Raw genomic sequence first — 27,084 nt, 5'->3', positions numbered from 1 at the left:
AGCCTGCTCTTGCTAAGCAATGTATCAACTACCAAAAGCAAAAGCTGACCAGACTTTACAAGTTGTTAAGTAAGATGTTTGGAAGATATTTAAAAGACACAATCTCCAGGCTAGCCGAAGATATTTTCTAATTTTTTTCTTACTCAGATAGCTCCAAATGGTGATTTGGGCAGCTGGAACCTGGGGGCATATTTGCTTCATTACATACATTATTTTGTCAGCTGGAGCTCATTTTTTGTTAGCATACAGATGGACACAGAAAACCTTCAAAGACCTTACAAATATATTTTGTTTTAAATGTAAATACCACCCTGGTATCATTAATAGCCAAGCTAGCTTGTTTCTCTTACCATTCTACACCCTATATGCCAATAATCTCAGGGCTTTATTTTGCCCGATAAAAATTTTCATTAAGCCTGCAGAGGGCTCTTTCTGTCTTTCCTGACTGATAAGGTTTAATTGGCCTCTAAGGATAGTAAGCTGCTTGAGGGCTCTTTCAGAATCTGTGTTCCTCTGCTTCTTTGCCAAATATTTTTTTATTTCATCTAGTGATTTGTTTCTATCAGCCTCTTTTCTCCATTTTTGTTGCCAAAGCTGCTACATTTTTTCTCTGATAATGTAAGCATTCCCCTCCATCAGTGTTCTTGGAAGAAACGCCATTTTTCAGGTAGCTCCACCTTTTCTTTCAAAGTCCACTATGTTATGTCCAAAAAAAATGTTTAGTTGGAAGATTTTTTCTATTTGCCTCCACTCCAGTCGAAGTGAATGTCTGTAATAGATGTGTGGGCTGACCATGCCATTTAACTTCTTTCCAGCAAGGCCAAACTGAATATAAGGAAGTCAGAACATAATTGAATCTAAGATAAAGACAGGATGAAAAAAATAGAAAACAAAAAAAACCCCTATTATATAAAAAATTCAAAATTATACAGAAAAATACTGTCTTTCTCTTCCTTAATAATCACATAATATTCTTGAAACCTTTTTTTCCTTCTTTCTATCAGGGAAGACTAGGATTCTCGTATTATTTCCTTCAAACTGAATTAAGACCTTTGCTATCGTTCTGTATTTTCCTGATTTTTCATTCTCTTCTGTGTGGATACAGAAGCCTCCATTTCAGCAATATTCTATTTCCATAAAGAGTACTGAATCTATTATTTGCTTGCTGTACTTCTAATTGTGCTTTTATAGTTTCAGAAACAGTTCCATTCTGCAACAGTAATCAGCACATCTCTAGTAGCTCAGTTTTTGGGCTGCCTTTGTAGCCCATAGCCCTCTGTTCCTCTATGCAGCTTTATTTATTTAACAGATTTCCAACCATAAAGTTTGTAGCAGTCAAAGCCATCTCTCTTTTCATAAGTGGGCACAACTTTGAAATTAATGGCCATTTCATACAGCTGAATACTCAGAGAGCCAAGCTTAGCCTGAGATGGATTCTGATTTTTCACAGATGATACTTGGTTTTTCACTAGTGCAAACCCCAAATTTCGAACCATGACATCCTCAAATATGGTCACATGTTCATGTCATATTCTGATGTTCAAAAGTCTTTTAAAATGGAAGAGATAACTGCTCCAGAATTTGGTGAAGTTCTGGGTAGTAACAGCAGAAATTTTATCAAAAGGAATCTAGCAAAAGTCAGTAATGCACTGTACAATATTTTTTATGTGTAAGAACTAAAAATTGCTCAGAAAGGCTAAAGCAATGTACTCTTTATATTATCTAAAACAGGGAGAGAGAAAAGGCAAGACTACAGAGAGACAAAAGTTATGGGAAATAAATAATAGGGAGGAGATAGATAAATAGAATGTTAAGACAGAGAGATTACTGACAGAAACAGTCTGCTTCTGATCCAAATGTGGCAGATGTGCCCATTAAAGCAGCTGTCTCAAATTAATAAACACCTTGAATGGAATTCTGCATCTCCTAAACATCCAGGGGGAGAAGATTCCACACAATTCTTGACTGCCATTAGCATGCCTTCTGTAGTCCTTGAAATGAAAAGGATGAGAGAGAAGAGCGCAGAAGTAAAGAGTTTAACAGCTTCATGCAAGTATTTATGCTTACCTGGCTGAAGAGAATCAAGAAAGTATGTGCTCCTAGCTCAGGTGCTTGTTTGTAGCTAGTCTTGGACTTCTCCATTTTTCTTCCTTAGCACATACAAAACTTTCATCCTTCAAGAAATGGGGGTCTGAGTTAACAAGCAATGACATATTTGCCTTAGTAAGTTTACAGATACAAAGGATGTATGTCAACAGGTACAAGATCTCATTCATAAACAACAAAGCCCCACATTACCCGACAATCCTCAAATACAGTACCTGTTTCTCAGCCTGGTTTTGAAGTCTTGGGACTGTGAATTCAAATTTCACTTGTCTGCTATGCACAAGTCATCTGCACACAGTAAATGGGCATATCAAAAAGTGTGCTGTCAAACATAGAACCTAAACGAGAAAAGAGTAGAAAACTTTTGGCCTCTGTGGCATTTTCCAGTTATGCTACATCAAGTGTTCCTCAGATTAAGCACAGGTTAAAATATACTCAAAGAGAAATGTCAGTTTAAATTGCAGGGATCACTAATATGTACTGAACAGTGCACTTGAAAAACAAATCACATTTTGCATGCACACGCCAGTCTTTAAACATTCAGATTACAAACTCTTTATATTTGACATGCCAAGTGGAGGGGGGGGGAGGGTTGGTGTTAATTTTTTAATAACTTAGATAACTATTAATTTTTAAAGAAATTTGTTGTAATCTTTTACAGTTGTTTACATGCTCTTGTTCTGAAATCTACAATCTTCCTACAGTATTTGGTGCTGAGTTTCAAAGCTAGTCAAAAGTATGACAAAAGTCACGAACACTGGGAGAAAATTCAGAGCCCTTACTCAAAATAATAAGTGTTTCACTTGACTTATTTTTTGTGGTATAACACTGAACTGAGCTTTAACATGGCAACCCCTTTATGACTTTTGTCATAACACTTACCAAAACAAAAGAATGTAACTTGTGTGTAAGCAATAAATTATTTATGAACTTGTAAAGATAATGATATATTTTTATAGAAGTGAGAATTTTCTCTAATTGTATAGGCTTTATTGCATGAAATTATATACATGGGATAATGCAGTCTTGAATAAATTTTGAAATCTATGCATGACTGGACAAGAAAGATTAACAAACAGCTTTTTTAATCTCAGCATTCCGAGATATAAAGATCTCTTGAAGTGACATCAGGCCGGTTAACTCTGCCCCCTTTTTACATGTTCAACATTCAAGAACAGGGTCCTCAGTTTGTTTTTTCACACACTGTCTCACTCATAAGCAGGACAGAGCAAAGTTTTGACCATTTCTACCCCAAAGCTCTCTGCCTTCCAGAAATAAACAGGAAACATCTGTTGCTCTTGCTTGAAGAGGCAGGGGGAACAAAGAGGATTCTAAGAAATTTGGAGAGCTGCAGAAGAGCCAAGTATTAAGTGAGACTGAAAATGGAGGCAGTGAGGGGATTAACACTGGGAAGTGACAGTTCACCTCCCTTACTCTGCTCCTGAAGTTTGAGCTTGTCCATGATTATTCCCACTCACTAGTGTTCAGTATTGTACCTGTACTGAACAGGAAAACTGTAAAATTTGCCACATCCTTCAATCCTCCCGCATTTGAAATATTTTTTATAGCTACTTCTTCCTCTGAGGACTGTTAAGACTTCCAGGGAAGCTGGAAAACACCCCTCTCACTCCAAACCTCAGATGAGCAAATACATAATTGTCACATAAAAAGCTAATTAGCACAACTGAAAATGGCACTATTTTACCTCTTCAGGTAAATACTGACTGGGGAGGTAATGATTTTTTTTAAGGAAATATAAGAAAAGTCCCAAAATGACATTAAGAATTAATATAGTTTTAAAAGGTTTGTTATATACAGAAAAGACTTGAATAGCTCCTTTGGAAGCATTTCAAGCTGTTAAATAATTATGTATTTAGGACACATTGCATGGAGTAAAAACAGCTACAAATGTACATGGAAAAATTATGATTAAATCCCATTATCTCAGACAGCAGCTTTGGCACAAATAACCCCAGACAGAACTCTGGATTTAATTCAGGAACACAAGGCTATGATACCTATGAGTGCCTATGACGCTGCCTCACCTCTCACCGGCATGGCAGCACACTGGCCAAACATCACTTAAAAACAAAGGCTGCCAATGCCTGTCCCCCCCACCCTCACCACCTGCTCGCCCTTCTCCCTCTCAGCAGGACCTGGGCAGCCCTTGGGGATGGTCCCCAAAAGCAATAATATTGCTCTAACTGTGCTCTGTGTGTGTGTCAGTGTGCACAGGCCTGTGGCAGCTGTGGGGCTGTGGAGATGGAGGGGTCTGTGGCTGGCCCACCACCAGCATCCTGTGGGGCTTGGACCATCACAGGGTGGCTGCAAGAGCCCTGGAGACCAGCCCTCACCACAGCAGGGAAACAAGGCCTGTGGGGCTGGGCAGCTGAGAAATAACCTTTTCCTCAGACAATAAATAAAACCAACATGCAAAAGGACTGCAGAAGTGAAGAGGCAAGCAAGCCTGCTGCTGGCACAGGACCAACCCACTCTCCCATACTTAGTTCCTAAACTAGACACAGTATCCTTGTACTTCACATGAAAGGAATCAGCCAAAACGTGGCTCAAGCAGCACAGTTCAAGCTTCAACACGTATCTGTTTTTCTCCATCATAAATCATTTATAGCAGTGCGTATTTCCAGATACAAATTTCATTAGTCCTCAAGCAATAGTGCATACTATGGCAAACCTCAGTCTAGCATGTGGGCTTCTGCTGGGATTATGGTATCTATGACCTAGCAGAATTACAAAAAGACAGAGAGGGGCACAGGTCAGTAAAGAACCAAAAGGCAGTAAGGACTGCTGTGAAAGCATGATGAGTGTTAGAACGCTTTATGCAGCTCTCAATTTATTTTTTTGCGCCCCCTTTCCTTGCTTTATTGCATCTTGTGTGACTCATCAACAGCCCACCCACCAAACAGCTTCAGTCACACTTGTCTGGAGAACTCAGACCCCAGAAGGTTTCAGTGAAGCACCAGGGATTAGGATCCATAAATTATATTAACTCTTACTATTGTGTGTCTCCACAGCCTTCTGCAACCCTACTCCACATAAGTCACTTATCCAACCCATCTGTTCCTAGCTCTTTCCCACCATCCTCACTTTGTCCTTATGTTCACAAGTCTTCCTACCAGTCCACAAGAGCACTCGTTCCTTACCTGCTTGTTTGGTACAAGCTGCTTTTACCAGGTCACGTACCTCAGGTCTTCTTATGCACTTCCCCATGCTGCTCCTGAAAACTATGGCAAAGGGCTGCCATACAGCCCAGTGTCTGTCTGCTCCAGCCACATTTGAACATTACACTTCTTTTTGCAAGGCTATAGCTGAGGTCCCATCAAGGAGGCAATGTTTACATAGTAAGGGATGCAGCTGTGCCAGATTAGCTTGTACTCAACCCCTCTCAAACAGGCAAAGAGTATAACCAAAAAGAGCAGGAGTTCAGAAAAGTGGAAGGTCCCAATGCAGGTTGCAGCCTAGCTAACAAGACAGGGCTACTTCCCTTTCGGGAACCATTGTTTTCACCACTAAACCTTCCAGCAGTACCACCTGTAGTACTAGAATCAGCATCTCGTACCTTCTTCTATGGAGAAGAATGGCTGACAGAATTAAAAAAAAAGTTTCCAAAACCACAGTGGCAGAAGCAACAGGATCTTTTTGTATTCTACTCTTTTCCCCATCTACTGATAATGATTCATGCAGTGGCCTAGAGAGAGGACAGAAATTAGGAATCAATTCAGCAGTAAATGTAGAACAGTCCTATCAAACATCATCATGATGTCTCCACCACAGGGTAATCACATGCACAGAATCCCATTGATTTTCCCTGCAAACCTTATGCCATTTCTTCAGATAGCAACATAATGGAGTAGACTGTTACATTCTCCCATGTTTGTCAAATCAAAACACATCCTGATGGAAGAAAAAAATCCAGTTAGGAAGCAACTGTGATGAAGCAGCCATTTGTGGTGCTTCTGCATAAATTATAAATAAAATTGTGTGAATACCTTACATAGAGGAGCAGGTTCCATAGAAACAGAAGGGAGAACTTAAGAATGTGGGTAGGTGAGCGGCCCAGCATACGTGAAAGTCAGGGACTCCTTTAGATGATATAAGATTTCAGTGATATTTTGTCCATGCCTGGAACCCAGCTCAACCATCTCTCTGATGGTTCTTCTCTTGTCAGGGGCCACAAGATTCCTTCCTGAAAGACCTTTCCAGAGAAAGGTGTGTTGGATTATGTGATACCACTTATCAACTGATTTTTGCTGTTTGAAAATTATTTGCTATGGTGATCTGTCAGCCTATAATCCTTGCAAAGATACTTTCTTCAACTAGTTTTGTGAAAAATGCAGCTATGTTTAAGATATATAGAGAAGTAAATTTTGTTGTATCTGTAGGCACGCCAGGAGCACGGTCAAGATTTGAACTTTCGGAGGCCATAAGAAAAGCAGTGCTCAAGCAACAAAAATAGTTTCAAATCTTGCTTTGGAACATTTTCCTGGTGGTGCCCATCTCATGTTGAGCTCAAAATCTGTGCAACTGAGTCTTCTGACTAAAGAGAAACCATAGCTGGGGAAAGAAGGTTATTCCTTGCAGGTAATTTTCATAGCATTCTTCTGCCAACTCAGCAATAGAGAAGGGTACCAACTTGTCCAGACAGAGGCTTGGTCAGTGTCAAGATGCCAAAGCGAGCTCTGGAATTACACAGAGATTCTGTTTTGAGTCAGAAATGGGTTTTTTTTTCCTTAGTTCCAAGATGAAAGAAAGAATTGTATGTAAAACGGCTTGTAAAAAATGCTTCCTTTTGATACCATCTTTTAGAAACTAGAGCACAGAACAACATGATGCCAACCACTAGTTCCCCACCGTTGTGGAAAATGGCTGCTATTCATGTCTAGTTAACTCAGCCATGTCATCTTCTGCCCTTTTCTACAGTACACGCTCCACACTCCTGGTGTTAATGGTAGTGGTAAAAACCTGGAGGAAAGACAGCCAGCTGCCCATTAGTTCTTTACTTAAAGAAGCCAAGAACCACTCTTGACAGGTGACTATTAGCTCCATTCCTTCATTCCCCAATATCCAGGAAAACTTGTGAGAGAACGTATCAGAGCTTTCCTGAAGCCATTGGGAAGGCTTATCTTACTGATTCCAGCTGCTCAAAATGCCTAAAACCAAGGCCTGGTATTTCTTGTTCAGACAAGCCCAGAAAAGTGCTCTGCAGAGTCCCATGCCAGAGGAAAATCTGCATCATCAGACCAGAAATCTTGCTCCTCACAAGCCTTTCAGTGATGGTATTACCCTTAGTCATATTGCTCCTTGACCTGATAAGTAACTGGTTAAAAGCTCTTGTTCTCTGCAAGAATCACTGTTAGTTTGTAACTTGCAAGGATCAAACCATTAGTTCATTCAGGAATGAACCCAAGAACACTTAGACTATAGCAAGTGTACGGACAGGCCTTTTACTTACTGAAAGGTGAACCACTGAAATTGGTAACACGATGCTCTCAAGCTCACGCTCTCTTGCAGACCCAGTTTTAAGGTCTTCTTAATTAGTAGTTGTACAAGACTGCAAGAGATAAAAACCAACCAAGGATCTAAGGGCTCCCATACCAAGAACCTATACAAGCGAGAAGTCTGACATGAAAATAAAGATGTAAAATGATACAGACTGTACCAGTAAGAAGCAAGAAGCACACCAAGCAACCATTGTCATGAACCCACGAAGAACTGGAAAGCATTCCACAAAATGCACTCTTCTGTCTTGGTATCACATGAATGCCTAGAGGAAAGCAAGCCATGAGGTAGCAACAATCCTAGATACACCAAAGATCTTACACTCGGGCTCGTAAATCCTCACCCTGGAGGTGAGCAGGAAGCTTTCAGAAATTACTATCCCACAACACAAACACTATGGCTGTGAGCCATGAGGCAGACAGCCCTTAGGTTGCAGGCTTTCCATGAGACTTCCAGAGTTACTTTCTTCCAAAACATCTACCTTCTGAGGCTTCTTAACAACAACATATCTTTTTTTAAAATGTGCTACCTAAACACTAATTAAAGTAACCACTTGATGTAGTGAGCATAAAAGTTCTGAGAAATAAAGCAATCTCATCTTCAGCAATGAGGCATCAAAACCCTTGACACCAAAACACCTTCACCCACAGAGGAACATCAGTGAAAATGTCATTCCATAAAACTTGTGAAAAGCAGTTTGAATAAGAAAGTAGCCCTCTTCCCTCCCACTTAAAATAATGCACTAATACAGCTACTGATGGCTAAGAGATGAGAAACAGAACCTAAGTATCAGAAATATACTAATATGCTCTGTACACTAAAACAGCTTTTGAAAACCAAGCTCATTCACCTGCCTAAAGGAAGTGGATTCAGAGTATGTTAATATATTGACAACATCCATGGAACACTGCAAGTCTAAGCAGAACTGTCTTCCCTCAAGCTGCTGCTCTCATCCCAACCAATTTCATCCTTTCATTTTATTAAACAGACGATTAAACTGATGGTGAATTAACTCCCTTTTCTCTGTACCTGTCAATTTCTGTTGCTCTGAATCTCTAAAAGATTTGCATTAATTATTTTTTTTCCACTAAACTGCAAATTCAGAAAATCCTTCCTACATGACTTCCAGTTCTCATTTTTCTAGGCTGAACTCTGCTGGGTTTATCCTAAATTATCCTAGTCTGTCCTCTGTCATTTGATACTCCCAAGACATTAGACTTCACAAATAAAAGCTTTTCATTTTCATTAGAGCATCATATACAACTATTACTCTCTTTAATCTCACAGTTCTCAGCCACAGCTCCTTATTAATCTCCAGGTATTGTACACGTGTCAGAGGACTTAAACGCAATCTATAGGATGGGACCTACATATTCTTCATGCCCTGCTCAGCAGAACACCAACACGTCCCCCCGACACCAACACAGCACATTCGTGTCCACCACATACAGATGGGGGTTTTTGAGCAAGGAGGTGGAAAATTACCATCTCTGTGCCCATAGGGAAAGGAAACACTTTCTGCTTCCCACCACCTAGTGCAATAATAAAACATCTCAGGCTATCAAAACGTATTATGAAATTACACCTTGTTAGTTAACAAGAAGCACAGTAAACTCAAGTCAAAAGAAAAAAAAATAGTGTTTTATTAACTACCACACTGTTATAATACACTTTAAACGTACAATAAGGTAGCCTTTAAATTTGAGGTGGTTTTAAGAATAACAAATGAACAGATTTCCAAATGTTTGTAAATAGGTGAACTGCAGTAATTATTGTTGTACATTTTTTGAAAATGGTATAGCACTTACAGACTGGCTATATAACTTCATTTTGTACATTTTCTATAATTGAAAATATAAACAGTAATTAAAAAATAAAAAGAAAATTCAGCATAATAAAAAACATATATGTTTATCAGTTAAATGTACTGGATACATACAATTTTTAAGGGAAGAAGCAAAAAAGGAAAGATGGCTGATATTTAAATGCAGATTGACTAACCAAAAACTAAACAACAAACAAATAAAAACCTCATAACCCCCCTAGTTCACTATGACTATATCCATATGTTTGGGAGTACTGTCAATATGGAAGTGATTTTTCTTTTGTATTTGCATATGTTATATTTTACTGGTAATTTACATGATGGCTTTTAAGGCCCTGGCAGACAGATGTTTTTTTGGAAAAAGGTTTGATAAAAATCACTGCTGAGACGCAATACACCTTATTTTTGGTCCTCCAATGTTCAAAAGAAGGGATATACTTCACTATAACATTTGCCTTACCACCCAAATGCTTCAACCTATACATATTTATTTTTCTTAACATTTTAAGCTTTTTTAAACATTGGTTATATTGCCCACCTTGGTTATTGAAAGAATATTAACAAGACATCATTTTGGCAAATTAAATCTTAAACATGGCTTTTCAACAGGATTTAAAAGGTGACTATCCCTAGAGTTCCATGTTAAAATGTAGTTTGCAAAATCTTACAAGAGTAATGCTTAAAATATTGTACATAGTTAACCTAATTAAAATAATTAGCTTCAAAATGACAAGTTGATGAGCTAAGTAAAGCCTACACTATGTAACATTTGCTTGGAAACTTGATTTGTCAGTTATGCATAATAAAAATTCCAGTCATCAAGAAAATTACAAAATTTCTTTTATCATAATGTGATTTCTTTTCACCCATCAACTTCTTTTATCTTACAATAGATAAATACCAACATGTTCTCATTTTTTTTACACTAAACCACACAGGATTGATGCATTTGGTTAGACTACCATTTCCATCGTTAAATTCTTTTTTTTTTTTTTTTTAATATAACTTGGTAAAATTTCATCTCTTCTAGATTCCAAAAGTACCTACAAAACCCATGCAATTTTACCATTTTAATATACTATGGAATATCATACAAAGTAAGGCATTTCAGTGTCATGTATAACCAAGTTACTGTCAATCCAAAAATTTTTGCACATCAATAAAAAGATATCTAAGAACTTAGGAACAATATTCTTCTCACTACTGTATAAAAATAACCACAATTAATAGGTATCTTGTGTAATATTTACTCCATTGTCTCGTTTCCCGAAACTGTGACAAGCTGTAAAGGTATTTCAGTGTTGGTAAGAATATCCTGATTGCTGGTGCCAGATGTATTAACAGTTCCTATTCCTGAAACAGAACCTTGTTGAATATTTGCAAGGATAAGTGTTGTTCCTCCTGCAGTAATCAAAGTATCATCAGATGTTGCTTCTACTGATGCCAGCACTGTACTGCTAGAGTGAATACCTTTTTTATTCTGATGTGTTTTAATGTGTTTGGCAAGGTGGTCACTTCTCATAAAGCGTTTTGAACATTCTGGACAGACAAATTTCTTCTCACCTGTCAAAGAAGAAAAAAAAATATTCAAGAACATTAACAATTAAATTAAACTTACTGCTTTTTAGAATCAGAATTCTAACAAAAACTATACTGAGGAAGAAACTGATCCAACATGATAAACTTGTGTATTACATTTCTTGACACCCATACAAATCCTTTATACAAGAACTAATTTAATTTTCTGTGTCACCAAGTTTGGGGAGATCTTTCAGGCATGCTAGAGAACATAGCCATCTCATATCCTCAGGCTGCTAAGTTTCACTGCAATTATTACCGATAAATAACTTCTAGGAGGAGAACAAAACCTACCAAATGATGGACAGGGAAGACTATGACCTAGAGCAGAATCCCACTTAAAACCGACACACAAGCGCATTGGGTAGTTCAGGTTTGAAAGGACCTCTCAAAGTCTGTTCTGATCTCTTCCTAAGCAGCCACCTATGAGATCAGATCTGATTGCTGAGGAATTTACCCAGTTTTCTTGAAAACTTTTAAGGATGGAGACTGCAGGAACTCTATGGGCATCCTCTTCCAGCACCTGGCTATTCCCACAACTACAGTTTTTATTTATAGCTGTTCTAAACCTTTCTTATTTCAATATACACCTGTTGTCTCTCATCTGTCAATGAATGCACCATCAGGGAAAGTAACTTTGCCTTCTTAAGGGTGGCCTTTGCAGTTAACTAGAAAATTACTACTAAGCTCCCCCCGCCATTACTGTTCTCTTTGTGCATCTGAATCCTACAGCCTTTCCTCATAAGGCAAGTGTTCCAGCCTCCTGATCATCTTGGTCACTCATTACTGAACTCAACCCTGTCATCAATGTCTTTCTTATATTGGATGCTGAAAACTAGATGCCATGTTCTAGATGCAGTCTAACCAGAAGAGGGAGATAATCACTTCCCTGGGACTAGGGTCTTTGCTTCTCTTGATACAGCTCTGGGCATCATTGCTGCTGGCTCTTGATCATGTTCCACTTGTCTATCAAGACTCCCAGGTACTTTTCAGTAGAGCTGTTCCCAACCTCTCCACACTTAGCCTGCATTACTCCAAGTGTTAATTCCATCCCAGGTGCAGTATTTTGTGACTATTCTTGCTGAATTTCCTAGGATTCCTGTTAACCCATTCCTTCAGCCTCAGTCCCCCTGAATAGCAGCCTTGCCATCAAGTGCATCAACTGGTCACCCCAGTCTGGGGTCATCCACAAACCTAAGAAGAGTAAACTCTGTTGACTCCTCCAGGCCAGTGATAAATATTTTAAAAGAGGTCAAAGGATAGATCCCTGCAGTTCTCTACTTTTTACTGGTAGGCAAGCAAACTAGGAGCCATTAACCACACCCTCTGAACTGGATCATTCAACTCGCCTATTTTTAGAAACCATCAGTCTATCCATCCAGACAAACTGTAACATCCCAGCTTGGCTTCAAGTATCCAAAATGTCTACACAAAAGCACACCATTAACAACAACATGGAATATTTTTCACAGACATCCAGAGACATTTTTCTAGGCAATGTAAATGCTGATAGGCCAAAAATTATTTATCTATGGGTTTTTCAAATACTATGATTTTAAAAGGTAAACATCCTGTAGAATGCAAATATGGATTTAGTTTGTAGGAAAACAGGTAAAACAGACAATACATTTTAAATTAGCTGCTCCTTGAAAAGGTGGAATATCTACATTAATTCATTTTCTTCATATTAGACAGAAGGAGAAATGTGAAACTGAAGTTCCTAATGGGTGGTCTAACCATGAAACTAAAAGATGTAGAATGATGCACCATCACAAGCTCTTCTTTGATCTTAGCAATTATATCTAATCTCCAGGCCACCTAGTCCTCTATTTTTCTCTAATTGAAGTTTTAAGATAAAAAAAGAGTTATAATCTGGTTCCAAAAAATGAACTGCATTGCTGAGCCTGAATCAAAGTATTCTGATTAAGCTACATTAAACACTAGCGTAAATGTCAGTTCTGAATCGAGAGGTGGCCGTTTTATCTCCTCAGTCAGACCTGCCAAAGATTCCAAAGTGAGTGAATATCAGTAAGTATTAGCTGATTTTAGAGAAATCACACTGCATTAAAATCAATTCAACTCAAAGAGCTGTTCTCCTCTTACAAGTTATTTATCCAAGCCCTGTCCACAGCACTGCTTTAGTTAAATACAGCAGAATCAAAGACTGGAAACCTGTGTGCGTTCTTCGGTGTCGCTGGAGCTCATCGCTGCGAGTGAACCTTTTGCCACAGAACATCCAGTTACAAACAAATGGACGCTCTCCAGAATGCCAGCGGAGATGAGCTCTCAAATGTGAAGTTTTCCCATATACTTTGCCACATCCTGGTATGTGACAAATGTGTTGCTTCTTTTTTCCCAAGTTGGAGCCTCTGTTTACGAAAAAAAAAAAAAAAAAAAAAAAAGAGAGAGAGAGGGAAGTTATTCATTCTAATATAGTCCTCCTAAATACTGGTCATACATATACAGGGGGCTACATGTACCACAAGGGATCTGCAAACCAACCCACGTAGCTTCATGTTTTTGTTTCAAATACAACTGGATTCCAGTACATTCCATAAGAAGCTGAAAATAAATTCTATAATGCTACCCAATGCCACAACAAACTATAAATTCATCTGTGTGTGAAATATATGTGACAGAAGCATAATCTTTAAGAAGCATACATGTATATGAAGTTGGAAATACAGTTATTACAGCAGTTTGTACCACTTTGATGCTGAAGTGCCCATATTTTACATTTCTCCAAGTTTCAGGTTTTACCGTATCAAAGATAGTTTTGGCCAAGAAAAACACAAATTACTGCAACTGCCAAAACGGACACTGGAGATTTTGGCAACTGGGTAGAGAACAGATGGGACTTTTGGCATCTTGGGGAAACCTGAGAATCAGTTTGGGGTTTGAAGACAAGCATACTGACCTGAATGCTTTCACTAAAAGAGGTGGAAGCTGATCTTGCTGACATTTAAATTAATTCCTTGGTTTTTTTAGTTTAAAAAAAAAAAATCCACAATGAACACAGAATTCACAGATCGTATAATCCGGACTAAGCTTGATGCTTATTCTAAGATGCTGTCTCACTGAAATGGCAGGTGATTGATTCAGGGGAAGCACCTGATACAACAGCCTAATTTTTTTTTTTTTTTTTTTTTTTAAATCAAATCACAAGAGATAGATAAGAGAACACCTAGAGAAAGATTAGTCTGGCCAGTGCAGGGCATCATGATTGATTTTAGCCAATTTAAGTGTTTGCTACTGAAAGGGGCACTTGAGGAAATAGGTCTGGCTGACAACACAGCCACATGAACGGTAAATGCTGGTGCAAGGGAGGAGATTGGAAAATGCAGCCAGGCATAGGCCACCTTATTCATCAGCAACGTTAACTTAGAACACTTAAGTGGATTCTGAAATCACAGTCTTGGGCGCTCCATCCTCCATGACTGATTATACAATTTTCAGTTGCCTCCCTAGGGCAATTTTTTTCTTTAAACTGGGTGCTTTAGCTTCTGGTTTACATCTAATGAAGGTTCAGGGTAAAGTGCATACACGCTTCATGGAGCTAGCAACTGCAGCAAGTATTTCTGAACATGCACAGAAACGAACTCACTCTAAAACCTCACAGGATCTAAAGGGAATTCCAGCCTAATCACATATGTACCTAAAGCATTACAGACAGTCCAGGAAAGTAAGGAGATAAAATCCCACTAAGCCATAGAAAATGTTTCTAAGAACTCTCAATATAGAGCAATCTTTATAGTGCTTCATTAGTCATTTTGTCTCAGAAGAAAAAAACATCACTTTTAACTACTAATTATTTGTCATGACAAATACAAGTTTTGATTTTAGAACAAATTCAATGGCAGCAGAAGCAGAGTCCAAAAGGCTTTTGATCCTGCTTTTGTAGCAGGATAATCATATGAGGACTTCATCCTCACACCTTCTCCAAATATAGTGTCTTCCCTTCCACAGAAATCTGTACAAATATTTTGTAACTTGGCATGATAGAGTACACAAATTGGATGAAATCACATCAAAATTTCCCTAGAATGATTTTAAGATTCCCAAGTCAATAATTTGAAATTGCTTCATTGCACCTTTCATCTAGACTGAAGGAAACCAAGGCTGAACCCATGGTCATTACCGTGCATAGGTGGTATAGAATACATAATCCTAAGCACCTCACCTAAGTGGTGACAGAATTCCTTAGCAGACTACATAGCTCAAAGTGAGGGGAAAATTAGGGATCCACAGAATGAAACCCACAAGACTACTGTGAATTAGCAACTAAGTGTATTTTTTCTACACAACTTCATATGGGCATCTGCATGTTTGCTTCATGTGTACTCTAAACTGACAGGATATAAGCCAAATTCCATCTGGACACTTTGCAGCTGTAACAGTCTGGCACTATGCCCTAACACATCATGCTAAGAGGCCTTTCTTGCTGCACTGGCCAATAGCCATCATCACTGAATAAATGAGTATGACTCCAGCCTACTCCTTGAGTGGAGTCTTAAAAACAATTAATGTTAAAGTACTTCAATGGAAATTACGTTTCTCAATAGCCAGGCAGACTGCAACTGTTTCAGCAGGAAACACCTTCATCCACCGAGAAACTGGACTTTATATTCCACAGTATTTCCAGGAACAACATTAAGTATTTCAAGGATAAAACACCCACAAATTATTTTAAAAATATGGTTTTTAGAGTTACATACCTGACGTGGTGCTCGGAAGCACAGCTCCCCTATAGATCAGACAGTAGTAGTTATATCTCAATGTAATTGCAGATGTAATTGTTAGGAGGGTGAAATCTCTAGATGTAACTGAGAAGAGACTAAACTTTCTACTTAACTTCACCCTAACAAGAAGCTTAATACATTCTGTTTGGAACCAGAGCCATCCTTTGAGGCATGTGGCTCTCCCTCTCTCCACTTGCTTACTCCCCATGTACTATATAAGCTTGGGGCTAAAAGGTGTTAATTTGCAAATCTAATACATCATCCTCCTTTCCTACTTTTCCTCCCACCAAGTAAGGCAAAGATAATGGTGGCTTCCCACTTCATAAAACTGGTACAAATCTGAAGACTGCAATGTAGTTCAATTCCAAAAGCCAACAGCAAAACCCAGAAAGAATTTTTCAACTCGCCCCTGAATCCAGAAAACAGCAAATGCAAGAAATACCAAAACCAAGGCTATGCAATAGATTAAATTATCATGAAGTCTGCATATGTGAAGCTATTTTCCTTTTCCTACTCCATTCAGAGCATAGGAGCAACAGTATTAATTGAGTGAAACACTATTCAGTTTTTTCCCATTGATTTAAAGTGCTTGTTTTACTAGTTACATATTATTTATGAACTGTGTTATTTGAATATGAACAGAATTATTTATTTCTCCAGGGTGTTTTTTCCTCATTGTGGGTACTGACAACACTCACTCAGAGTGTCTAAGGAATTCACAAACATATTGGCTTTATCATCTTAATGTTTCAGTATGGTGAACCTGAACTAGTACAATCACTTTGTACATCCAACTACAGGGTAGAAAGAGATTAAGGCCAAAATTGTCAAACACCCACCAGAGCTTGAGGTGTCAAGTTCAATGTAGTAGAAGCATGTATTTTTAGAGTACTGTAGATGTTCGCAGTCTGCTCAATCAGCCTCACAGGAATTAACTCAGTACTTCTGCAGTGGAAAAGGTGGGCTATATAGATATATACCTCCAAGACTTCAGAGCCCTGTTGCTGCACTCCTGTATCTCATTCCCTAAACACCTCCCAATTTCTGCAATAAGTGAAGCAAGTGACAATCATTACACAGCCCTGATTCACTCCTGTGTATCAGCCATCCCATCCACCGAATGGCACTGACAACATATGAAAAAACAGTATGCAGTCAAGTAAGACTTGAAACCAACTGATAATGTATATGGCACAGGGGATAAAATTAAAGTTGCCCAGGATATCTTAACTTAAATCATTTGCTCAATTTTCAATTTTGTAACTTTAACATCATTTTAAGAATTATGAATGCTATCTGAAACTCTGCAAATCATCAGCAGAGCTGAAAGACAAATCAAAACTTAGAATTCCAGCAGTAGGGATAAACAGGTAACTCTAGCAGCTATGGAACATGATCAATGCTCAAATATTCCTCCAAGTGGGCTTATTCCTTTCTCCTAAACTCTTAAAGGAATTCTACATTCTGGTGGGAAAATTGCTCTAGCAACTGTAAGCACTTTCACTCTTTTCTGTTTCCCCACCATTGTCTCCTTCATTATCCTGTTTCTCTTCCAGTTCTAATTCTTCTCACATCCTGACTTCTTGTCCTACTTTTCCTAGTTACTTTGTATGTTTGATGTGTCCAGGCCTTCCTTTACAGTGGATTTCAGTGGATCTAAACTCTGTCCTAGTTCTTATCTCAACTCTTTCCCAAAATCACATATCTGAGTTTTCAGTCTACAAGCCTACACCCTTCTCCAGACTTCCCAAACCATTTCTCAAAAAGATTCTCTCTTGGGCTGAAACTTTAAACATTTTGTAGAAACTGGAAAGAAGAGGATTTTACAGCAAAGATTTCTAAATTAAGGCCACTGTAGTTTGGAACAGAGCATGAGGAAGGAAGACCAAACACGTGGAGTCTCTGTTTCCTAAGATTACAGGCAGTGCAAATCACATTTTCAGAGTTTTCTCCTGAAATGAAACAAATCTCAACCCAGGGTGTACTTAGGGCAGATTTTCATGGCAGAATCAGAGTTCAGCAAGAACTTAGCAATGTCTGTGCTATGTTGCAGTGAACTACACATACAAATTTAACAAGAGGAATCCAATAGATGATGATGATGATGTATAACCCGCAAATATTATCACTAGCTTTGCTGGTGGTGTAAATGTATCAGAGTCTTTTTGTCTTAAACATTTAATACTTACTTGGCATGGCTGCCTAAGATATTACCTCCCTGTGCTTGCAAGGAAGGTATCTAGAATATACAGCAAGAACTGACAAGAGACTTGACAAGAGATGTAACTCAGCCAGTGCTATTAGAACTCTTAGTACCACTGGAGACTGACAGGTTCTTTACAGTCATTTTACAAATTTACACTATAGTTCCCAAATAAATAAAGATTTCCATTTTAGTGAAGAAAGTATTATCAAAATGGACAAATTTTAGTGCATTGGAAAGCAGCCCCTGCACAATTCTATCAAGCACAAACACAACTAAATATTTTCATTTGTAAAAGGCAGCTTATTATCCCCCCTTCCCCTTCTATATCCATAATCAAGACATTTAAAATTAAGTGTTTTGAAGTAGAATAAAATCTTTATTATAAAAAGATGAGTAATATTTTAATGAGATGCACAATAATAAAGCATAGGTTCCAATGCAGGACTGAAGTTTAATGAATTGGAACTTAGTACCTCTTTGCTAGTCAAATCTCACCAACTTTGACTGAAAACAGTTCAAAACTTGTTATTTAGAGTTATTATACAAACCTTGTTTTTCCTAGGAAACCAGTGAATAAGAAAACTAGGAAAACTGTATTTTTGTAACACTCTAAACAATTAAATTATGGAAAAAATGCTCAATCACTGAGGAAACGCAGGAACACAGGATTTAATCAAGTTCTTGACATATGATAGGAAGCCAATCACAGATGTGCATATTCCAAACTATCTCATTTTCATATTTTTAAAAGCAATGTTTTATCCCCCTCACTTCATATTCCAAACTATTTAATTTTCATATTTTTAAGGGCAATGTTTTATCCCACTCACTTGTACTAGGTGACATCTAACTCCAGCAATGGAGTAACTCAGAAAGGATGGAATAATCTGCTTTTTCACCTGCAAATCCAAAAATGAAAGTGGTAGTCCTTTATTGCAGAAACTCTTCTGCATAAGCTTCTACTTTCCTCTCACTGCAGGCAACAGAAGCTCCTTTTTTTCTCGCTCATTATTTGTTTTTCATCATTATATGCATGATATGACACTGAATTTTACATACCTTCCACCACCTTCTTTGCAGTTGGGACATGTACACGCTACTCGTCGCAGTCTTTTTCCCTCCTGATGTGGTTGGTCCCCTTCATCATCTACAACCTGTACTCTCAAATGTGTTAGATCATTAGTATTCAGCGTAGAATCACCACTGAGCTGCCACTCTTCTGGATCAGGATCCTCTTCTTTAATCCTAATATCTGAGAAAAAGAACAAACACAGATCCGTAAGTAGCCCGTTCAATAGACAGAAGGAAACCAAAATGATCAAATCTTTTTACTCTTAAGAGCACTTTGTCAGTCAAAAGTCAACATCCTTAACCGCATACTGACATTGCTTCTGTGCCCTTGTAACCTGTAATGTATCTTAAAAGTTTATCTTACTATACATTTCAAAGTTGAAGATAAGCTATAACAAAATATTATAGTTTAAGTTTGAACTGTTCTTGGTGAGGAATGCTGTCACCAGGAGAATATTGTTTGCTTGAAACTTGGGAAAAACTGAGGAAAAAGGTTGAACAGAGGTTGAAGAAAATGTAAACATATGTTTCAAATGATCCTGAGTAGCCATTCTGTTCCCACAGCATTTCTGAATTAGTGTCACATGCAGTAAAAACAGCTTTCCTCAATGGTCTTCAGAAGTTTTCAGTATGCACAGAGATATATAAAGTAATGTGAGAAATCAATCTAATAGAAGGTTTTCACCTGAGAAAGACCGAGATACCTAAGGAAAACAATTAAATTAATGTTTTTGTTCAATTTTTCCCTTTTCACCTGAAATTTATGTCTTTTGCACATTACACAGAAAAGAAAACATTTAGGGAAGAGTGTTATTCAGCATTAGACAGAGATAAGCAACACACGAGCCACTTCAACATTTTGATATACCAGCAGTCAAAATAGGTCTTAGCAGTTTCCTGAATGCAAAAAGGCCTCCTACTTACTCCTTATAGGATGGACATTTGTAAGTATGTGCAACCTCTCCATACAGAGCATTTATTCAATCTAATCGAAGAATTAATTACAGCATCACAACAACAACTGTTTTAACAAATTTACACTTTAATAGGAACATTTCCTCCTCAAACACTATTCTGTATTCCCAATGGGTTTAAAGTCTGGATTGCAAAAAAAAAAAAAACAAAAAAACAAACCCAAAAAAACCCAACAGTTTGTACTATCATTTTAGAAAGGTGAACCCCAGTGCCTTCTTTGGTTCAGCATAGTTTACTTTGCATTTTTTCTGTGAAAATGATTACCCACTAGCACAAACTAATAAGCAAACAACAGTAATTGGGGGGGGGGAGTGTTATTTATTTATTTTATTTTGTTGAAGCTTCGAACTAACATCTGTGTGTCTTTCTGGATATATTCAAGAGATTGCTTTTTCAGCAAAACAAAGTCAATTATCACGTAGACTTTTATCCTTAAACACTGAAACCTTAATTGAGCATTGTGCCCACTCTAAGCTCTTTCTGGGAGTCAGTGCATCAGCCATCATCTTTATAATAAAGACAAAGCTTCACAGATTGCATGATGAAACATCAGAAAAATGGTGCTGGGTCATATGATAAACAGCATCCTGTGCCAGTAGAGATCAGGAAAGAAACCAATGAAAAAATAAGTAAAGAGTAACAGTTACCTGGTTCTACCTTCAAAATCATCTCCAGCATTCATCTGTTTAGAGACAAAGGATATTGCTACACAAAAATTTGCTTGATGCTAATAAAGTCTCAGCCCAGTCATCCCCAACACCACAGCTTGCCTTTCTTTTGCACACATATTACCATATGCAGGACTGTCCTGTACCCTACATCACTGATGTAACTACAGTTTAAGTAATTCTCTAGGACACCACTGCCTTGGGAAGAGAATTCCAGGTCAAAACCAGGGAAGTCTAGAATGATTATCTGGTTTGGCTGCAAAAGCCAATGCTAGAAATTAAGTTTGTGTGAATATGACGCTCTGAGCTGTGGGAATCCAAGAGCAAGCACACTCACTTCTGGTGATTTTTTACACGCGTAGTGCTACCGTGGTAAGCTTGCCCAAAGTCACCAGCGCACTCAGCTTCACTGTTACCCTAACAAGTTCACAATTTCAGACAGCACCATAATAAATATCTTTCATGTGAAGTCCTAGAAAACCTGTGGAGATTTCTGGTCTTCTGCATAAGCCACCAAACTACCTTTCCTACCAAATTAAGCCATTTTCTGAGACTCACCTAAAAAATAATTATTATTCTAATTTATTATCTGTATGTTATATATAAAATTAATTTTATGCAAGCAAGCATTAAACCACTATAAAACATAAAGTTTATAGAATTATCTTTCAAATAAGTATACTAATACATTCACTTAGAGCAACTTAAGAAAAAAGCAAAAGCTTGATTCACTCTTGCACAAAAGGGTACGTAATAGGAATTTAAATATAGCAAGGCAGCAAGGCTGCCAGCACAGGCCAATGCAAGTCTCCAAGCAGTTCTTTAGGACTGCATATGTTACACACGATACTCAAAATTCTTCTACCAATCAAATGTAGCACAAATGTACACTGTATAAATTCTGGTTTTATTTAAAATAAGGATTAAAGGATTGTTAACAACATAACACAGTGTTTTAAGAAGATCATTTCTGTATGATCTCACTAACACTGGACACTGGTATATAGTGTGCCTACAAACTCAGTAGCTGAATCCAGTTAAGACTCCATCCATATACTTCAAAAGACGTATGTCCTAGCAAAGGTGAATGGAACAAATTAGTGTATGGATCTGTGCTGCCAAGACCCAACTCCACTACTGAAGTCAAACATTCCATGGAACATATGACTTCTCATATTATACTGACCTCCAAAAGTCACACTCTAATATACACCTAAGAGTAGAAGCATGTCCAAAAAGTCTATTACTACCTGCCAGTATCCATGACTTTCTACCTTCTATGCAATGTTTGTTCCACTTTACAAACTTTTGTCATGAGTTCCTTCCACTTTTTCATTAGTATCTTGCTATTTCCAGTTTCTCCCAATCACCACCAGCAGCACAGAGATTTATAACAGTTTTATAATGATAGAGGCATAACTGAGAAACCTATATGGACAAAAAACAAAAAGAGGGACAGACAAAACATTCCTAACAGTTGAGGATACTGGAGAAGGCAACAATTGACATAGATACACAATAGTTTATAGCATTATTTTTAAAAATGCAAAACTGAAATGAACACAAAATAGTATGGTGTTTTTAATTTTGTGCTGTGTTTCCTGGTTATCTTGGTAAGGCAGAAAGTGTAGGTATTGCTTTAGTTATTCATCAGAAGGACTATCTTCTACTCCAGGCATACAAAAAAGTACCACATAAACTGGAAATTTACAGACAGGACCTTGTAATACTTATTTATGTAGGCTATACTTTAAACAAAACACAATTAAAAGAAATATAAACAGATAAAGTGTTTATCTAGCCTCTCCAGGATGCAGTATAGCAGAGAGTGGATTGCATCAAAACCCACAGTGAATGTGATTGCCTTAAATGAGGTCCTTAGAACCAATCTGTTGCTCTCCAAGTAGGTTTCACATTATTGCAAGAGATAAGGCTAAAATTCCACCAGTATTTTTTGGAGGGAGGAGAAGTGCCACTCGTGAAGATGTTGAAAGGGCACACCATGGAGAACAGCTGCAGATTAAGTCTTCTCCAATGCAATGGAATTTGAGAATATGAAAATTCATGTTGATACCAGAGACTATGTTTCTCCTCTGGTGTTCTAGATGTGCTCTGCTCTAACTCAGCCTCAACTGAGAGACTTTACACATATCCTGCAAAAAAAGGGGCCTAAAAGAATTTATATAATCCCCAAAGTCATGACAAGCTGATGCAAACACTAGCAAATTAGAGACAACTTTTGTCCTCTACCAATTAAACATAGGCTAAATGAAGGTTACATTTTCTCCACTACTCTTTTATTTCCATGCTTTCAAATTTCTATATGCCCTTCCTTTAAAGTACAAAACTTAGTTCTAGGTAAGTATAAAGGTGAATTTTAGACAAAGATACTGTTTCAAACTGCAAACAGATTCTGAAAAATAGATATTGTGTTAAAGTTCTGCTTCCTGTCTAGTGCGCTAGATTTGGTTTAGGTTTGGCTTTTCCAAGATGGAAATTGGGATCTTGGTGTACAATTGTGTTCCAAAAGTAGTATTTCATAGTCATAGAAAGCCCAGAGCTGGCTACAATATGGAATAAGATTGAGTGTATTTGGCAAATAAAACCAATAACTAAGAGATCTGTTTAAAGTGCTTCAGAGAAGAGTAACTAAATTTACAGGATTAAACAATGCAGATGTAAATGCAGTTTAAACTATTCTTGAGTACATGTGAACTATGATCTAGTGTGGAGAAAAATACTGTTGCCCACTGCTATACCCAGGCCATTTACCAACTTCATCAGGTATCAGACGAATGCCTCAATTAAGCTTCACATTATCTCTTGGTCTGTTTCAACCAGGACTTAGGAACACATTATTTTCTTTATCTATCAAAAAAGTTATTAGTTTGCATAAGAGCCACAGAAACAGGGATAAACAGAGAAGGGAAGAGCATGCAGATTTTTTTTTATATATCTGCCTTTGCAGAATGTCACAAAGACACACTCAGTATTACATTGTAACACTCTGCAAACTGTGAGCTTCTAGTTTAGCTGCTTTTCCTAGATGCTGAAAGCCACCCTGCCTTTTAGCTCAGCCAAGCTTTACAAGCTCCTGATCTGAGATGCAGAAATATGGTCTTTGAACTGAAAACAGATTTGCAGCAGCCGGGCATATACCTTCACACCTATTTCCTCACAGAATCACAATCTGTCTGCCATTTCAATTGTTTCTAATAGTTTACTTTTCCAAATAGATGCTTCCCTTCCAACCTTTCCCAAGGAAACAGATATTAATTCCCACTTCCTTTCCATCTTGTCTAGTTAATTTTGTTTTCTGTTTTCTCTGCAGTTCAACCCACATTCCCTTGGAATCTTGACTCATCTTGCCTTAACCTCTAGATGTGAGGAAGCTTTAATAAAGACATTTAAATTTCTTAAGACACTGTTCTTGTTCTTGTCCATCTAAACTAAACTATCGAAATTAAACTCTCTCTACCAGTTGACCAGCTGTGCAAGTCTTTCAGATAGGAAACTCAACAGAATTAATGGTTTTTACTCTGACTTGCCCCCAAATCTTAAGTGTGAATTTACGCATTTTTATTACACAATAAATTACAAGGTAACATAAGGTACACTTCAAAATGTCATCTTGAAATACTGATGAACTCAGAAGGAAGACTGTCATCTAGATTCAATAGTTCTAAATCAGATTTTAAGTTTCTGAGGAAAAACAGCTCTTGTGTACAAGTCTAAGAGCAGGACCTTACAGTACTCAAGCAGTACCAGCAGAATGATTAAAAACACAGCAACAGACCTTTTCCTCGCAAGAATTACCACATACTGTATCTCCAAGTGATCCTATTCATTATTCTAAAGTAAATATTTAAATATTTGAATCATGAAAGTACTTTAGCCAGTGCTACCACAAGGAGCACATTATGCATCAAGGAACAGTTACTCGCCCTACAGTAACTGCACTCCCTTGAGATGTGCTGTCTACAGATTCAAAATTTTGGATTCCTATAGACAGTAATGCCTGCTGCAGCATGCACTTACTTTTTCTGTTCTTCTCACAGTTGAAAATCTAAGAGGGTTTAACTAAATAGGGGGAAGAAGAGTTGCTCATGCTTAGCACTGAAGAAGCCAGAAACCCCAGAAATATGTAAGGAAAGCAAGAGGACACAGAGAATTCTCTGACCAGCAGGGCTAAGTATTTCTCCATAGAAGAATATCAGACTGCTACTAGGGTCAAACAACAACTGTCAGCAGTAATTAGGGAAGACAGAACTGTTCCGTAAGGGTTTCTGTCCTGTATTTAGGTAAAAGCCAAATAATTGCCCTGCTACTACATGACAATGAAAAGCTTCCCACTGACAGTAAGTCAGGAAGATATAAAAACTGCTACCAAAGCAAACACTTAATAAATCAACAGATTAGGATAGTTTTCATTTGACACTTTTTAAGAGAAGGCTGAAGAGCCCTCTGCAGTTTTAATGCTGCGAGCCTTTGACCATGTGAATGCTCCAGTGGGTTAGAAAAAAGCTAGTACTGTGATAATACTGAAAAAGAGTAAACAAAGACTCAAAGAAGTAGGGACAGAATTAGTGCACTTAAAATGCGATTATGTGAACAATTAGATTAAAAACTAATTTTCTTATTTAAATCAACGATGCCACCATTGTCGGTGTAATATACTTGAGAGTTCTGCACAGCAAGTGTCTTACTAGGGTACAGAAGAACATTTCGATTAAATGAAGTACAAAACATACTTGGAATACATGAATTACATACTGGCATGAATTTTAGATGCAGATTGAGAACTATCATTTCTGTATGATAAATTATGACAACATCATTGACAATGCGTATTTTTATCTCCTTTTGCTCTTGAAAATTACTACCTTTTGAAAAAAAACTGTGCCTTTTACAAGCAGTAAAAGACAACCCACCTACAACCCAGCCTGATCTTCAAGAGGGCAATCACAACTAAGGTCCTGGTGAGTATTCCTGGCATTATAAAAAGGCTGTCGTTGTCCTTGGTAGAAACTTCAGATACTTTCTATGAGCCAGATGCACTGACAAGTTTGGTTTTGATCTCACAGATCAGATACAAAGTACATGATCCTGCCAGGAGGTTCAAAAGGCAAGAAAACTGCACAGAGCCTGAAACAATGGCCGTAAAGTGCTGAGACTGCAAAAAGACAGAAGACAAGTTTCCAGACTTCTTTTTAAGTTAGAGCAGTACTGGAAATAAAACTCCTTCCCTCTTTCACACCATGGATACTTGCCATACATCCCCAGAGGTGTATGAGAGTTTTCGTTTTGTGTCAGGAGTAGCTTGTAAAAAGGGTATTTGAAAAATGAAAAAGGAATGCGTACCTGAAACTGGGTAATACATTCTTTTGTGAACATCCTGAGGATATCTGAGACTAAGGTAACTCAGGCTCACCTCCTGAACTCTGAGAATCTAAGCTGCATCCCCAGACACTCAGCATACACAACACACATGCAACAAACTTTCACCTCACCACCACCACCTGTAAGAAAAATCATTAATGAGCTGTTTTGGAGCAAAGAGCAAAAAAGCACATGAAGTACTAATGCAAAGAAAGAATGTGACAATTCAGTATCTTCAAGAATTTGAAGAAAAAATGTAATTCTATTCCACAACAGTAGATATTGCACTAAAAAATTAACCAGACTAACTGAAGTTCTGCAAACTTTAAGTAAGATAATTTACTGTGTGCTGTTATAAGCATGACTGTGAAACACGTACAAGCATGATCATCTAATTCTTCCACAATTTATTAATTTCCTTTGAAAATGATGCTAAAATAAGGAATGTAATTTAAGCATGCTGACAGCAAACTATTTACACAAGATTGGTACATAAATAGCTCTAATTCCTGCACTAACTTAAATTCATCAGTTTCCAATTTAATTTTCATATTTAAAAAACAGTGGGGAGAATTGTTTTTTACTGTTTTAATTTTATAACATGCAAACTAAATGCCTCAAATGAAAATTGGATAGCCGTAGACAGATGTTGTCAAATGAAAATATTTACTTAACATCATTGCTTCAGTTTACTTCATGCTTTTCATAAGACTTCCTTATTTTTTAAATCAGATTCTATTTCATAATGATACCATGGCCTTGTCTCAAAGTCTTGGTATAAAGAATGCCTTAGACGGAAAAACTGCATAATTGAAACTAAAATTAATGAGGTTGAAAACTGAAACTTAAAGAAAAAAACTAAGTTGTGCAACACTGAAAACCAGCCCAAACTTCTAAAAATTTCTAGATGCCAGAAGAAAGCCATGCTTTAAGTAGCATTCTGCACTACTTCATCAGAAGCACTGAAACATTGAAACAACCATCCCAGCAAGTAAAACTGTGAATACTTAACTTTTAATT

At 37.6% G+C, this 27,084-nt stretch overlaps 1 protein-coding gene across 1 annotated transcript in view; it reads right to left on the bottom strand.

Moving 5' to 3' along the window:
- Window positions 1-9,242: 9,242 nt before the first annotated feature.
- SP3 (Sp3 transcription factor) overlaps window positions 9,243-27,084 on the bottom strand; it is a 34,352-nt gene continuing 16,510 nt past the window's right edge. The window contains exons 5-7 of the mRNA XM_032114963.1: window positions 19,031-19,223; window positions 13,199-13,395; window positions 9,243-11,011 (exon numbers count right to left, since the gene is read on the bottom strand). Coding sequence (XP_031970854.1) covers window positions 10,695-11,011; window positions 13,199-13,395; window positions 19,031-19,223 — 707 coding nt within the window. The 3' untranslated portion in view covers window positions 9,243-10,694. The remainder of the gene's footprint in view (window positions 11,012-13,198; window positions 13,396-19,030; window positions 19,224-27,084) is intronic.

The sequence above is a fragment of the Corvus moneduloides genome, chromosome 7 (assembly GCF_009650955.1).
Source record: "Corvus moneduloides isolate bCorMon1 chromosome 7, bCorMon1.pri, whole genome shotgun sequence".
Taxonomy (NCBI): Eukaryota; Metazoa; Chordata; class Aves; order Passeriformes; family Corvidae; genus Corvus; species Corvus moneduloides.
The sequence above is the reverse complement of the archived record's forward strand: the minus strand, read 5'-3'. Positions and strand labels throughout refer to the sequence as shown.